The sequence below is a fragment of the Oryzias latipes genome, chromosome 21 (assembly GCF_053564925.1).
Source record: "Oryzias latipes strain Hd-rR chromosome 21, Olatipes_Hd-rR_3.1".
NCBI classification, from domain to species: domain Eukaryota; kingdom Metazoa; phylum Chordata; class Actinopteri; order Beloniformes; family Adrianichthyidae; genus Oryzias; species Oryzias latipes.
In genome coordinates, this window is record NC_136257.1 from 2,173,780 (window position 1) to 2,190,000 (window position 16,221).

A 16,221-nucleotide genomic window follows, 5' to 3' on the forward strand; every position below is an offset into this window, starting at 1 on the left:
CATCAGACGGACACGTGGAGGCCACACCCACTACTGAGCCTCATTTTGACTGTTTCAAAGACATTACATCCAAGTTGGATCAGTCTGTCGGGTGTTTTTCCACATCCAGACCTTTATAGGCTAATAAATGTATTTTTCATTAAGAATTTTTGTGTAGCTGTGTTGTTGGCAGCTATACAAAAAATAAAGCATTTAAAAAGAATATTTTATTTGTTCAGGTATAGGAACCGTAACACCTTTGTGCTGCCAGTCTGCCATTTCAGCGCATCGTCATTGCTGTGGAAGCAGATCAGGTGACCTGGAGCCAACAGATGTTCAGACCAAGATGGCTCCCTTTCATAACATTTCTGAGGAGGTGGGTCAGGCTTTATGGTTCATAAAAACAGGATGCAAAATATTTAGATTATCCCTCTAACAAATTAGGGAGCAACTTTATGTGCAGCAAATTTTTTACTGTTAGCCCTTTTAAGTCTTTATTTCCTACCTAAGGGTCTTTCTCTAATACGTGATGCAGCTCCACCTCCAAACACCTAAATGTGACCATGGATATCTCAGTGACCGTATCCCCTTAACGTAGTTTTCCTCATATCTCAGAGTTGTTGTAATTATTCGGTTTACTCTAACTGTGAAGGCTCTTATCAGTTGTTCTTTACTGTGATTATGAGAAGACCTCAACCAGATCTTCAGTTTTTCTACATTATTTGGCTTGTGTGTGAAGTAATGAGAACTGTTTTGATAAACTGGAGAGAAGTCAGCAGCGTACCTGTACAGGTGTTGTTGGCTCGGCCCTTCTTCTGTGCTCAGAAAGAAACTGAAAAGAAGAATAAAAGACGTAGCTTGACACTGAAGCTCATGCATGGTGTGTACACTTCAGCAGAACCATTGGCTTACACTGAGTTTGTGCTCTCATCATGAGACAGAATTTGAGTTACATCCCAGGTTCCAGAGGTCAGGTGACGAAGGCTGGCGTCCTCACTGAAGGTCTGACCAGAAGATACAAAAACATTGCAGCAGAGAAGCAAACTCGGAGGGTTTCTCCTCGCTGCTTTACAGTGAATTCAATCTGCGGTCCTGCTCTGAAACAGAGACAGGAACATCATCTCACAAGATCACGGTGTTACGGAAAGTTTCTGTTTGTTTTACGTGATTGGAGATCATGGCAATGTGGTTGAAAGCGCCGTGGATGCTGTGCTTTAAAGGCGCGATGGTGAAGAAAGCAGTGGAGTCTCTTGAAAACACCGGCTTCTGGTTCTATAATGACAAAAATCAGCAATAGACATTTCTGTTTTAATGGATATATCAAGGATGTACCATGTTCTCTGAAGGGTTTGTGGGTATCTGCAACTTTGCACACTGAATCTATGGAGTGACTCCACCTAAATGTTAAGCAGTTATGTCCAAATTTTAAATCTGTTTTGTAGTCGTTTAAATCCCGCACTGTAGCCTGGAATTCAACGTACCAAATCTTTTTATTTTTTATGTTTATCCAGATGATGTCAGAAACTGGGGACCCCTCAATCCCAGCCTGCTAACCCCACCGCAGGGGGGTTAGTGCCTGGTTAGCAGATTGGCATTCAGCCATGCTCGTCTAGTTACCAGGAAGATCTCGATCCACCAAACTTGCAATGCAAACACACAGAGTGAGTCGCCCCTTCTGTTTTAGCCCATTTTAGGGATCACCTCAGTCCCTCATAAGCTTTCGTCTGACCCTCCCCTCTGCATCCTCCTCACTGACACCCCCCTCATGTCCTCCTTCATGACAAAGATGAACCTCCACTATGGTCTTCCTTCAGGCCCTGGACTGGCCAACCCTGGTCCTCAGGAGCCACAACTCTGCTCGTTTTCCAGTCCTCCCTGACCACGTTTCTACTGATTTGCTGACTCAAGTCATTCCACACACCCTGATTGACTGAAAACACCTGATTTAGGTTGTCAGCATCAAGCAGTCCAGGGAGAGCTGGAAAGTTGACGGCTCTTGGCGTCTTTCCTTTTACCAACACCATCCCCGTCCGTCCCCTCAACACGTCCAAATGACAACAGTCTGCTTCTGTTTCTTCATCTGCAGCTAACAAACGGAGGCACAGTGGTACCCTGCATGATAAAATAAACAACTGTCACTGCACACAAGAAAGAGCTCAAACCTGATCCTCCACCTTCACATCTACAACACATCTCACTACTGCCTTCAAGCTTGAATCCCAGCTGCTGCCTTTCTGTATGTGTGGATGGCCTTCCAGGCTTCCTCCCCCAGTTCAATAAAATAACCGTAGGCTTGTAATTGTCCCACAGGAGTAGGCGTAAGCGAGTATTCATGTCTGCATCTGCATGCGGCCCTTTGAGTGACAGATGACCTGAGCTATAGCTTTCTACCTGCTTTTGCCTGAAGGCAGCTGGGATTCACTCCTGCAACCTCTGGACCCTTATTCTGCCAGTCAATCCTCCTTTGTGTTCATTCTTTGGTTTTTAAAGTCAGTACAGCCACATCAAGTTGGATTAAAGATCCTAAGCTCTCAATGACAGCAGATCTGAAGTACGATTTTCCTGCACCTGGGGTTATTGGGATACGCATGCGGTCTACTCATAAAGCCAGGGTTGATACCTCACTGCTAGTTTTGTCTGAGGTAACAAGGGGGAATTCTGCTGACCTCACCTGTCCATCCAGCCAGGTGTCCGACACCATCACGTGTTCCTGCAGAAGCGAGGTCAGGTCAACCACTTTGGGTGGGTTTTGTTTGGAGAAAGATGGAGGAGCGTGTCTTACCGTAGTGCAGGCGCCCGCTGTGGTGTCACAGAGTGAAAGCACAGACATAGTTTGAGCTCGGTTCACCCAGCGCACGGCCAGCTTCTCCTGTGCCACCCATGTTACCATGGTAATGTAACGCTCACTGCACACACAGGATGGAGGGAAAAGAATGGAAGGAGCCACATTTGCAGAACATCTACATCCAAGCCAAACCTCTGATGGAAGCAGTCCGGCGGTCTTATTTCCTCAGTGAGGGAGCTGCCGTCCAGAGTAACGATGTGCAGGCTGACCTGAGGGTTGTTCTGCCCCATCTGCAGGCACAGAGCGGACCAGAATGTAGCTTCAACTTCACTTTACCACGGAAGCTGAACTGTTCTTTTTCAAGAGAGCGGAGACATTAAGTTTAAACTTAATAATTACTGGTTTGCAGCAGTCAGCCATTAAACAAGTGTCTGTTTTTTTGGGATAGCAAATGGAGAAAGTGCATGCATTTTCCAAGATTCTAGTCCTTCTTTAAACCCAAATAAGGCAACAAATATTTAAATAAAATACAGTTTAAAAAGTATCAAGATTCAGTATCATCTGGGGGTCTGTTTGTGTTCCAGTTTTACATAAACCTGGAAGAAAACTCTAAGTGCTTAGAGTCTAACCTTTGAGTAGCGATACTCCTTCCCTTGGGGGTACAGTGAACCAGTGAAGCGTGGCAGAAACATGGTGGGGACCAGAGAGTCATTGATGGTGAGGTAGGCCAGCTTGGAGCCATCAGGCGACCACCAGTGAGCAGCCTGACTGTGCAACACCTCCACTGCAAACACGACAGAGATATGAATTGTGATATGAAATTACAATTTGATATCTCTGAAAACAAGGAGAAAACTGATCAAACAAAGTCGTTCTGCAAAGAACACAGTGAACAAATGTCCAGTTCTGTTTTAGTCTGTTTGCTTGGACAGCCTCTCCCCAGAATGCAAAGTAACTGCCCAGGATCTGTGTGCACCCCCCCCCCCCCCCCCCCCCCTGTGTGCACAGGGGGCCATTAGGAACAAAGTCAAACCACTTTCTCTCTACGGTCCTGATCTGTTTTTGTGGTCCACACCCAGAGGAGGCGTGGCCTCAGCTGGTGTTTGAACACTTGCTCAGTGCTCTTCTGTGCCAACCAGGCAGTTGCTGAACACACACAGCAAAAGGAGCAGATGCTAATCAAATACAATGTTGGAATACGCTGGATGTGGAACATGATTGGATGATCCAGGAGTCCAGCTTACCTTCATACAGCCAGTCTGTAATGCCGTTGAAGACCACACCTTCCTGTCCCGAGGAGGTGAGCCTCCATGAGCTGCTCTGCACATTTGCTTTGTAGTAGATGTTGTTTTCAAAGATGTAAACCTGTAGAACAGAGAGACGTGTTACATTTCACAGTGGATCACTTTTATTACTTTAGTCACACTTCCTAATGAGAACCTTTTTAGTCATTACTCATCAAAAATGTCTTAATTGCTTTCTAATATGCAATGGACAGGAGTGGTAACTTTAGATTGGCAAACTGGGGTGGTGATTCCCCTCTTTAAAAATGGACTGAAGGGTGCATTACTGGGAAATTCTCTTCCTTAACCGAGAAGGAGGGTCTAAGGGCAGGGATGCCCAGTTTAGCTTAGTCTGTTTAGCCATTACCTATTGAACTGTATAACTTTAGGTTTTTTAGGATTTCGTGTTTATTAGAAAAGCCAATTGAGATGACTATTGTTGAAATATGGGGCTATGTAAATAAAATTAAATTGAATTGAACACCTGAGAACAGGGGATGAGTTTCCGGTTGCCAGTCAAACTCCTGATTTAACCCTTCTGCTATCTTAGGCACTTTAACATTGGGAGTGGGGTCATCTAGACCCACTAGACAGTGCTCTGAACCTTTCTTCTTCAATGATTTATGATCTTCACTGGTGTCCATGGATTACATGAAATCTTTCCACCTTTATCCACCTTTGTCATGGTAGGGAGAACACGTCAATGGAAGGGGGGGGGGGTCATCTGGACCCGATAGGATAGCACAAGGGTTACGAGGAACAGTGTGGTTCTGTTTCATGCTAGGGAACTCTGGAGCAGATTTTTCACTGCAAAATCTTCTCTGAAGAATTCAATGTTGCCTCAAAAAATCTGAAAAATTTCAATCAATTGATTATTGACTGATTATTGACTGTTGGTCCAGTCCAAGTGTGTTTTGAGGACTTGGGAGAAAACATTCAATGGTCAACAACTTCGTTAGATTTATCCTGCTTAGGTCTATTTACCGACATTTCAGTTGTGCCACAAGCCTGCTTTCCTTGGGGGGGGCATAACAATGCCTCTTTTATCCACTAAGACCTTGTTTCACACATTTTCACACAAATTCAGACTCTTTCAAGTCTGTGCGTGTCTGTGTGCACGTGAGAAAGCATCCGCTGTGGTCTGTTACATCCATTTTATTTCATGTTCTTCCTTGGCCCAATACCCAGGAGTCAGCATGTTCAAGGATGAACCTTCTGCATAACTTTGGACATCAGTCTGGGCCGGAGGCTGCACTTTTCACTTCAAAGTGTCAAACGCGGCAGCCAGATCACCTAATTTGACACAACCTGCCTCCTGTAGCGTTGTTCTCACAGAGGTAGAGTCCAAGAGAGCAGTAATGATAACTTTGTCATGAGAAAGCGTTTCTTACGGTGTCCATAAACCAGTAGACAGCGTGCTTTCTCCTGTAATTTTAAAAAATACTAAGAAAAAAATCAGGTCCGTGGTCCTTTTGTTAAGGAGGAAGAGTTGTTTGTCGTATCCCAGAGCTCCTGCTCTCTGTGGAAGAGCAAAGGCTGTGTCCAGCCACCTCGCACAGCAGTGATGAAGAAGAAGAACCACCAGCGTCTGCACTCTCATCTTCATCATGACACTCTTGGAGAAAAGGTTCCTTTAGAGCAAAAGCAAACTGGATAAATGAGATAAATGTGAAATGGGATGTGTGCCTATGAGCCTTGTGTGTCCTGTGGAAATGACGGAATCACTATTCTGGGATATAGTTGACAGCTTTAATATTGAAGCTTTCTTTCAACAACCATTAGAAGTGCAGCAGTTTGTCCAAACTCTCACTTCTATCACTGCATTTGATTGTTTTTCGCTCAAAGCAGTGAACTGTGCTAACCATGCTAACCGTGCTAACCATGCTAACCATGCTAACCATGCTAACCGTGTTAACCATGCTCACCGTGCTAACCGTGCTAACTGTGCTAACCAAGCTAACCGTTCTATAGATCATACTGTACATTTACAGAAGACAAGACTCAGAACGTTAACCAGCGTCACCTTCCCTCTGTCAATAACTCTTTTTAATGGGAGTCCCAGTAGAAATGTTTCCACTTTGTGTTGCTTCATAGAACAAACTCTCCTTGATGTTACATTGATTAATTATAGTTAAATAGGGAAAAAAAGCATATAAACAATTCTAAACTGTTGGCTTTTATGCTGCTCATGTGAAACATTGTAGCTGCTCCGTTTAGGGGCCAACCAGCCTACCATCGGCCTCCAGCTAACCTGTTCCTCTGCTTCCTGCTCGCTGCCACTAACAACCCTCGTCCTCCTCTCCGGTCTACCTGCAGGTGTCCTGCCTGGTAGCTCCAACCTCAGCATCCTTTTACCAACATCATCCCTGTTCCTCCTCTCAACGTGTCCAAACCATCTCCATCTGCTTCCCTGAACACAACGCTTCAGCCTCTTTTAGTCAGAGTGCCAAAAAAAAGGTCAGAAAATAACATAAAACATAAAATTAAAATAAACCGGTGCTATTTCCTTCACACAAGGCTCTTAATTGACTCCTTTTATCCCACCACAGTGACATACAATGTTTTTGCTGCAGAAGCCGCCCGTTGTTCACGGTTGCTGCTGTTTCCATGGCAACCGAAAGAACACCTAACATTTTACAAGTGAGAAGTGGATGTTTGTCTTTACCTTCGTTACAAACATGACCTGTTAGTCATTTCCGCATGCTTACCAGCTGCTGACCATGGACTCCCCAGGAGGCAAACTGGAGGACAGAATTGGGCACCTCAGGAGGGTTGAGCTCCTGCACCTCCCTGATGGATCAACAGCAGATATTTCCAACATGAACTTCAGCAACATTCAGGCCTTTACCACCGAAGATTTAAAACTCTCCCTCAAACATGTCAAAGGTTTTGTCGGTCAAATCATTTTATCTTTGTTTTCTCACCTTGTATGCAAGTTATAGATCAAGTATGAGGCCAAGAAAGAATGCTGGTGAACCTGAAAAATAAGAAAAAAAACCTGCAATAATGCTGTGTGTCGTGTTTTCATACTATGCTAACTCGAGGAAATGATATCTAATTAGACACATTGAGAATGACCCAGAGATAGAGTCAGAGACGATGATCAGTGCAGATTATTCAAATTTCCAAATACTTTATAATACTGTGACAGAAGGTGAATCATGACAAACTGTGTAGCCTCAGCAGAGGATGGTTGTGTGCTTATTCTCAGGAACACTGCTGGTGTGCTGACAAAAACAAATCCCTCTTCATGTCATCATTTAGAGACAGTAGTATCTGGAGCTGATAGGACATTTTATTACTAAAACAGAAAGTGGCAAACATCGAGTTTCCTGCTCTGGCTCAAACACATGTGGATGGCTTAACGACTGCTGAGCCAACAGCAGCTCACCTGATTGGAGGAAGGTGCAGGGTCGGCAGTCGTTACCATGACAATGCAACTCACCGCCTTTCAAACAGTTTGCTTCATGTAAAAATGCTTTAAATGTAAAAAAAAAATGAATTAAAGTTTTAAAATTTGGTTTAATCCTTCTTTCTTTTGTAAGTGGCCATGGTTTAACCCTTGTGCTATCTTGTAGGGTCCAGATGACCCCACTCCCAACGTTAACGTGCTTCCAAGGAGTGGGGTCATCTAGACCCACTAGACAGAACTCTGAACCTTTTTTCTTCAATGATTTGTGATCTTCACTGGTGTCCATGGATTACATGAAATCTTTCCACCTTTATCCACCTTTGTCATGGTAGGAGAACACCTCAATGGAAGGGCGGGGTCATTTTGACCCCATAGGATAGCACAAGGTTAAGCAGGTGTTGCCCTTTGAGGCATAAACACTTTTGCATGAATCACCAGGAGGCAGCTTTAGCTAACAGAGACCCCTCCCTCCCCTCTAATGAAGCTGACCTCTGCAGTACGGTGACCTTGTTTTAGCTTTGTGAAAATAAACACTTTGGGCCTTTGGGCTCAGATGGTTTTTTACATAAACGACATTATTTTTCTGTCTGGAATGAACACAAATCTTAAAAGGGTCTCCATGTCATGGCTCTTCTCCCTCTAACAGGGCAGCCGTGGTGCAGAGGTAGAGCGGTCAACCACTCGCGGTCAAAGTACTCGCAACGGAAACTTCCAAACTCACAGCGATGGCTTCTGGGGTGCATCTCTGCATGTGGGCTGAGCTGGGGGGCCTCTGCGTGTCCCATTTTTAGTTATTAAGCACAAGATTTCCCAGAGAACAGCTCTGTGAAGTCATTCTCACCTGCTTGACATCATATCCCAGAAGAACAAAGTTCAGATCTGGAGAAATAGCAAACTTTGATGCCTTGAAGGTTGCCTGGGGAAAGAAAAAGAACCAAAAGTGGAATTTTTAAAAGGGATGAATAAATCTTTTTATTCAATCCTAAATGTTTCAGACCATAGTATAGAGACTGTGTTGTCAGATGTGATGAGGGTTGATGTGGACTGACACCCACTCCTGCGGTGATCCGAGTGGGAAAACATAGAGAGGGATTCCAATTCAGGAAAGGAAGAATTTCATGTGTTCTTATTTTGGCATGTGCTACACATGCATGGATTTAATCCAACTTTTGCTCAGAAAAATCACCCATAACAAAGAAGGAGCCAGAAACAGGCCAGCCCCCTGTTCAGTGAGGAAATGTTTGATCCTCTGTGCATTTCAGAGTTTAGGCTCTTCATCAGAGGAAATTCTGTCTGATGCTCCAGATGTCTGAAATCTTGATGGTTATTCTTTATGCAGGCACGGATGTGACGGAGATCCAAACTAAGCTGGCTTTGAATGATGGCCAGTAACCCAAACAATCGACCCTCAGGGGTCAGCAGAGAATGGGACATGACAAGGATCGCTGGAGCACACCAAAGATTAAAGACGTCCAAGAACAATGTTCAATGTACATCTAAAAGTAGTTAGAAGAAAAAGAAAACTGTTTGTTTCAATGAGCTGAAACCAAGCTCCAAAGGTTCTATTTGAATGTAGTTTGGTTTAGCGGTTAATGTCAGACGCAGCTGGACTGAAAATGTGAGAAACGTTCTACAGTATCTTATGATTGAGATTAAACTGATACATTGATTTTTTTCCAACCATAACTCATGTCAGCTGAAGAACCAACATTAAAAACAAGTTGGTTTGACCACATTTCTGATGTTTAGTTATTCCCTCCATCAAAAGAGAGTTCTGGCGTAATGATAGTTGGGTTTCCTGCAGTCATGATGTGGTGGAAGACTGACAGAACGGGATCCAGGTTTCAGTAACAACAATTATTAACAAGAAACAAAGGAGAGATCCATTTGAACTGATAAGTTTAGCACGTTTTGATCTGATTGGGAGGTAAGAAGTGGCTCGCTGATTGGCTGCTGACAGGAGAAAGGTGCCGATTGGTTGATCAATTGGGACGGACTGTTTTTTAAGTATGGGGTTGTGACTCTGCAGATCAGTCTGAAACAGATACTTCTGTATGTCTAAAATATGTCTGTTTATTGGCTGTTATGAGAACCTGAAAATATTTCTAAAGACACATTTTTGCAAGTGTGTGTCACACACAACAACCAAAAACAAAATGATTCTCCACTTGCACACATGCACCACATGTAATAATCACCAAATTATGATGAAAAGAAAATAAATCGGTAGAGATGTTCCTGGTTCTAACTCTCCAGTGTGGCCACTCACAAAAGTTGTGTTCTTCAGCAGGAGCTCAGTCTTGTTGTCGTTTGTGTCGACTCTGAAAACATTTCCATCCCAGCTCTGAAAGGTGACTTCGTTTGCTGAGACAGAAAAACGAAGACGTTAAAAGAAAACCCTCATAAAACAGATTACCTGAGGCAAACCTGAACAGATTTACTTCTTTACACAGAGACAAGAGATTCTACCCAACGTTAAATGTGTTGTTGGAACAGCTTACCGCTGATCCACTTTGCATCAGGATCATGGATTTGGAAACGTCTTTGAAAGAGGTCATCCAGGGTTAAAGATGAACCAGATGTTTTACTTCTAGTGTCTGTAGGAAGGACACAAACTTTTCTAAACGTCTATTTATATAATAACTAAGACAGCAGGATAACATGAACCAAACTATGTCTTTCTTATGACTGAAGTGCTTCACAGAGCAAAAGACTTATATGCTAAAGGATATAGAAACAGAAAAGTTTCACAAAAGATTTACCAGAAAAGACAAAAGATCACACTTTGTTTTCAAACTCTGGAGGATCAGGGAGCTTGTAAAATGCACAGACACATGAAAATGAGAGGGAACGTTCCTGCCACCGGACTATCACTGCGCTACCTCCAAATGTTCCAGGGATGATTGATGTCAACAATCGTCCAGTCGCCGATGAATTTGAACATTTTCTCAAAACCTCAGTGACCGCCGCACGACGTGTAAAACTGCGACTGCCGCTGCCCGGTTACAAACGCCACCTGCCGAATTTGCTACTAAACTGGCATTTGAGTCGTCGCTCGTTAGCATTTTGGTATATGTGACCATAGTTTATCAGACTAAATGTGTCCAGTCGAATGCACCCGAGTTTACAAAATAGAGTTTGATTAATTGCTTGAAAGGGAGTAGGACGAAGTCCATTTATATAATCCCATTAGTATTAAGTTTTTTAAAAAATTGCTATAATCTGGCTTTTAACATCTCTTTAAAGTTAAAAATACTTTTTTTCAGTCAAGGCGCAGGTTATTTAACAAGTAACAACAATGAAGTGCTTCTTCTCAGCAGAGGACTCTGTTACACTATTGTCAAAGTCCTGAATAGACTTTACACACCATGAATAAATAACCTCTACTTTAGAGGGGTCAGGCAAAGCAGGACTTAGTATTCATCTGTCATGGTTCTTTCACAGGTAACTAAGAGAGGTCAAGCGGGCTTAGTGAGTGTGATTTTGAGTGAACTTCACCTTTTGACAGCAGAACAATGGAAAGTCCAATGAATGACAGAACCACCAAAATAACCAGCAAAGAGATGCCGATGCCTTTCCAGTTCCTGTCCGGTCCAATAGGTCCAATATCCTGGGAAGGAAACATCGTTTTGTATCAAAATATAAGAATGTGTCATACGTGGTGTTTGCTAGATGATACATGAAAACATGGTCAAACAGGAAACAAGGATCAGAAATCTGAAAATGTCATCTTCCCTACTCAAAGTTGAAAAACAAAAAGGACCATAATGTCAGCTGTCAGGTTGGAATGAGACAGAACACCAACAACAGAACAGAAGCAGTGACCCACAGAATGGAGAACCTAAGGTCCCTGAGATGGAAAGTGGATCCTGAATGTAGTTTCATAAGCTTTAACGGTTTAGTCAGCCGTCCCCTGGTACTTTGTTGTCTTGGGAGACGATAAAGACGTTGGTTGGAAGTGGTTTAAGAAGATGATAATAACATTTTTCAAATGGTATAATCCATTTTATGATCAAATTAATTGTGTTATTTTACTAAGTGCTTGATCTTTTTTGTCCATAAATATCTGTGTTTGACTCTTTCCTCTCTAGTTCCGGATTCCTTCAGCTGCTTCTATCTGCAGAACTGCAGCTGAACGTCCTCTGATCAAAACGTGAAGCTTTGCATCAAACACATTCAGTGCCTTTTTTTTACAGAACTCACTTTTTCAGTATGACCAGAAAGTATTCTCATTTGTCCTTTTCTCAAACCTATTTTTGTCTTCGGTAGCATTGCTTTATTCTTGCTGCTAAAGGTTTAGTGCTTTGGTTTTTTAGGAGTGTATTTTAGGGTCCTGCTCAGATGAATAATGCTAAAGTCTTCTTTCATCTCCCGTGACAAAGCAGGGCTTGAGTCTAACCAACAGTGCTCTAAGCTGCAGAAAAGCCTCTGTATGTTTATGCTTTATTTACTTCCAAAGCATTTTTAATTGGGAGCAGGACTGCAAGACAAATAGCCCAAAGGCTTTTCCTGTGAAAATGCTAGTGTTCTTCTCTGCAGCTTCATTCATCCACAGCATCTCCCTGCAGAGCTTCCTTCAGACATTCAGAGGAGCTATTTTAGGCTCTGATCCCCCACAGTCCAGCTTTAAACTCCTTCAGTTCATGACTGAACCAGGCCAGCTGGTTTTGCCTCTCAACAACCAGACTTTCTTTATTGCATCTCATCTTTATCAGCCATTCTTTCACACACATCTCTTTACTCCACACCATCTATGACCATTGTCCAGTACCAACTACAAACACCACCATGGACAATTCAGATTATTGGGGCATGACAACAACCCCTCAGAGGCAGCTTTCAGAAAAAAAGGAAGGACGGCGAGGAAAAACAGAAACAAGCAGACGTTTGTCTGCCTTACTTACATTCAATTGGTTGCATTGTTCACTGCCTGGGCTTGGTATTTAAAAACGGGACTGTATTGGGCCGTCACTCATATGAAAACACAGTGGGGCAAAAAACGTATCCATTCAGTTTTCAAAGTTCTCCCTCTTAAAAAGATGAGAGAGGCCTGTAATTTTCATAACAACAAAATCGTGTGTGATGACTGGAACATTACTTTGGTGAAGCCAACAGTCCTAAGCTCCGGCAAATGCTGGAAATCAGGCCGGCAGAATCCTGACAAATGTGCGCTGACTTCTGGTTGCTTTGTTCATTAAATTCTGAAGGAAAGAGATGGACAACTCGGCAGCATCACTCAGCAATGCACCTCATCTCTCACTGAAGCGTCAACTGCAGACCCATGAGATAAATAATAGATTTATGCATCAAAGAGAGGACTCTGTATATAAAGGCCACAGGCTGAGAACAGCAGACCACACCATCTCTTATCATCTTCTAAAGCTTTCATCATTTCTGGTCTGCTCGCTGTCAGATGTTCGGGTCACAAGAGAAAACTCCCTCTTGCTTGAATAAATGCTTGCAGTGCAGAAACAGAAAGCATGCAAATGAGAGTCCTGCACGCTGCATGTGACAACATTTGGAGGCTGTCTGTTCAGGTTTTTTTGGAGGAAAGTTAATGAATCACGCTTTTCCATCAGCAAATCTGATGGACAAGTCTGGGTTTGGAGGTTGCCAGGACAACGGTGCATTTAGGACTGCATCAAGCCGAGTGTGAAGTTTGGTGGAGGAGGAATCATGGTATGGGCTTGTTTGTCAGGACGTGACCCCTTAGTTCCAGTGAAAGGAACTCTGAATGCTTCAGGATACCAAAACATTTTGGACAATTCCATGCTCCCAACCTGGTGGGATCAGTTTGGAGCGGCCCCTTCCTCTTCCAACAGGACTGTCCACCAGAGCACAAAGCAAAGTCCAGACAGACATGGAGGACAGAGTCTGGATGAACTGGACAGAGTCCTGACCTGAACCCCATAGAACACCTTTGGGATGAATGAGAGCGGAGACTGAGAGCCAGGCCTTCTCCACCAACATTAGTGTGTGACCTCACCAATGACCTTTAGGAAGAATGGTCCAAAATTTCAAAAAACACTCCTCAACCTTGAGGACAGCCTTTCAGAAGAGTTGAAGCTGTAAAAGGTGGATGACATCATATTGAACTGAGCCTTCAGTGTAGATGTGAGGCAGGTGACCCATTACTTTTGGTAGTAAAGTTTACAAGAGTGTGTGCATGCATGCATGTGTGTGTGTGTGTGTGTGTGTGTGTGTTTTATGATGTTTAGCTTTAACGTACATCACTTTGTTTCAGTTTTCAATTGTGCTAGAGTGCATTTATAAATAAAGATGAAGATGATAATGATGATGCCACACCACAGAAGGGTTCTTCTTACAGAACCAAACTCCCATTCCCGCCATTCAGGGTTTTAACTTTACATATAACAGCAGGAAGAGAGAAGAGTGTGTTCCTGCACAAATCCTGGACGCCTCTACAAAGTGGGATTTGTGGACACGTGTCTAGTTTTTATAGTGAAAGCAGCTTGTTTCTTACACAACAAGGCGGGAAAACAAAAGCAGACAAGGCTCCTTTTTTTCTGTATGTCCTCCCTGTAGAGCCGTACCACTATCAGATTCATATGATAATGCAGGGACCCAGTGATTGAGCTGAGAGCCTTCTGCCCCTGTGGAGGGAGTTAGAGGGTATCTCCTGAATGCAGCCTCTGATATCCCAGCCAATGATGAGAAAAGGAAATGGGGAAATCGGGGGGCAATGCAGGCCCAGGATCACAAAGTTCTTCTCCAACTGAGAGGCTGTTGAGAGCCTTTTCTAGGTGCAGAAGGGTTCATGAGGAGGAATGTCAAACGGGTGACGCTCTTCTCTTTCCTTAGGAATTCATTTCTTTGTGTTTTTGAGCTCTTTCTGGCACTGAAAACCAAAAAATGTTTCTGTGCTGTCGTTGATCAAGCCTAACAATAAGAATAATGTGCGCCAGCTGCTCCCCGAACATTCTCATCATCAGATAAGTTTGATTGCTCTGACAGCATCTGCAATCTGCTGCTCCACAAAGCAGCAGCAGCTGCTGCCGCTCAGATGAAGGCAAAGCACACCTGCATTATTGTTCTCATAACCAAACCGATTATCTGACAAACTGATGGATTTTACTCAAACAAACATCAACAAACCCCTGCATTTAAAAGGCTCTTTCTCTGTCTTTTAATCAAATGCAGCAGTGTGTGCCTCTCCTAGGCCAGTCAGATTGTTTTTCTACGTACAAGACTGCTCCCTGCTGGTAAGACTCCATCACTACAGGTTTCCCGCTGCAGCAGCGAGCACGGCATCATGTTCATGATGAGGGCTCAATAGCTGCACTAACTTGATACCCTGAAGCTCTTCTTCCCAACTTCATATGCTTCGCTGACAGGAAGCTCACTCAAAAACTCTGCATCTCTGTTCTATGATATGATTTTGAAACAGAAATGTAAATTTGGTGTCACAAACTATTTCCCGTCCATTCATATTCGGTATCTATTGTTCCTCAGCTAAAGCCAGAGGGTCTTTGAGGCAAATCTCTTATTTCTTTACTTCAGAGATAATGTTCATCTAAGCCGATGTTCACATGAGGGACTCATCCTGTATCGTCATAGAACTGAGCGAATCTTCTGGGATTTGACCGTGGATCAGGCTGCAGAACTGATCAACAAAAGTTTTATTCTTTAGCTGATGTTGAAAAACGAGTTCAGGAAACTCAAGTCAAAGTTTAAATGGCAGCATCTCAGTCGGGAAGAATGAAACTTGTGGATCATGAAAAGAGTCAGGAACAGGAAAATGAATGTATGCGTCTTTACTAAGCATTATATGCCTGACATTCCTTTGGTGTGATGGTGAATAAGGTTTGGGATTCGGAATAAGACTTATTTTTCTAAAGGAACCTGAAAATAACTCTTCATGGTTTCAATTACCTTTCAGACAACTTCAATACCATCAACATGACTCAGTCTGAGTTCCAGCAGCAGTACAAAATCTGGATATTCAAGCTCGAGACAGCTATAGACTCCGACTAAGACATGAGGGAGGGAACCACAGGTGGAAACAATCAGGGGGGGTTAGACAGTCACACCTGTAGGGAAACACCAGGGCAGGAAGTAACAAGGCCTGAAACGAGAGGAGAGTTAGTGTTTCAAAATAAAACAGGAAGTGCAACACGAGACAACACAGGTGACAGACATAGACCAAAAGTGCACAACTCAGGACAAAACACAAGACTGACGAGACATGACATCTCAATGGAAAAAGAAACGTATCAATGTACAAGAGACTGTCAAATGTGAGCATTTCAAGTGGGTTACGACGACAAACTGGAGTCAGGTCAAGACCCTAATGAGGACGAGTTTGTGCAGAATGGATGTGCTGTCACATTCTCTGAAACACCTTTGGAGACGTCATACGGTAGACAATGAACATTCAGTTCATGAGAAACAGCTCTAGTGGATGTTCTTTCAGTCAGCACACCAGTTCCACTCTCCCTAACACCATGCAGCATCTGCACATTTCAGAGTGGCCTTTTATTGTGGCCACCTGTGCAATAATCATGCTGTCTAGTTAAAAAAAAGGAATTGTTTTATCACATTGACAGGCGTATTAATATTCAAGTCATACTCTTTAAAGAAATAAAAAAAGAGTATGACTCTGATAAGGCGGTTTTATCAATCATTCATTCATCCAGATGATAACTATTCTGACAATGATCTTTTTCAGCATATCAGGATATTATCCAGCCACTTCTGAGCTGATGCCATTTCTCCTCCAGGGGCACAAACTTTGGATGGTG

The 16,221-nt window shown here is 43.2% G+C and overlaps 1 protein-coding gene and 1 long non-coding RNA gene across 2 annotated transcripts in view; one reads left to right on the forward strand and one right to left on the reverse strand.

Moving 5' to 3' along the window:
- LOC101160770 (inactive dipeptidyl peptidase 10-like) overlaps positions 1 to 16,221 on the reverse strand; it is a 31,133-nt gene that overhangs the window by 10,608 nt on the left and 4,304 nt on the right. Inside the window, exons 2-15 of the mRNA XM_004081382.5 lie at positions 10,958 to 11,069; positions 9,961 to 10,056; positions 9,729 to 9,823; positions 8,301 to 8,375; positions 6,972 to 7,024; positions 6,756 to 6,837; positions 4,009 to 4,129; positions 3,394 to 3,548; positions 2,957 to 3,054; positions 2,762 to 2,885; positions 2,651 to 2,689; positions 1,144 to 1,251; positions 892 to 983; positions 764 to 811 (exon numbers count right to left, since the gene is read on the reverse strand). Of these exons, the coding sequence (XP_004081430.2) occupies positions 764 to 811; positions 892 to 983; positions 1,144 to 1,251; positions 2,651 to 2,689; positions 2,762 to 2,885; positions 2,957 to 3,054; positions 3,394 to 3,548; positions 4,009 to 4,129; positions 6,756 to 6,837; positions 6,972 to 7,024; positions 8,301 to 8,375; positions 9,729 to 9,823; positions 9,961 to 10,056; positions 10,958 to 11,069 (1,298 nt within the window). The remainder of the gene's footprint in view (positions 1 to 763; positions 812 to 891; positions 984 to 1,143; positions 1,252 to 2,650; positions 2,690 to 2,761; positions 2,886 to 2,956; positions 3,055 to 3,393; positions 3,549 to 4,008; positions 4,130 to 6,755; positions 6,838 to 6,971; positions 7,025 to 8,300; positions 8,376 to 9,728; positions 9,824 to 9,960; positions 10,057 to 10,957; positions 11,070 to 16,221) is intronic.
- On the forward strand, positions 6,364 to 6,921 carry LOC144988590 (uncharacterized). Its single transcript, XR_013652512.1, has 3 exons — positions 6,364 to 6,504; positions 6,597 to 6,687; positions 6,759 to 6,921. It is a non-coding gene; the product is annotated as an uncharacterized LOC144988590 (long non-coding RNA).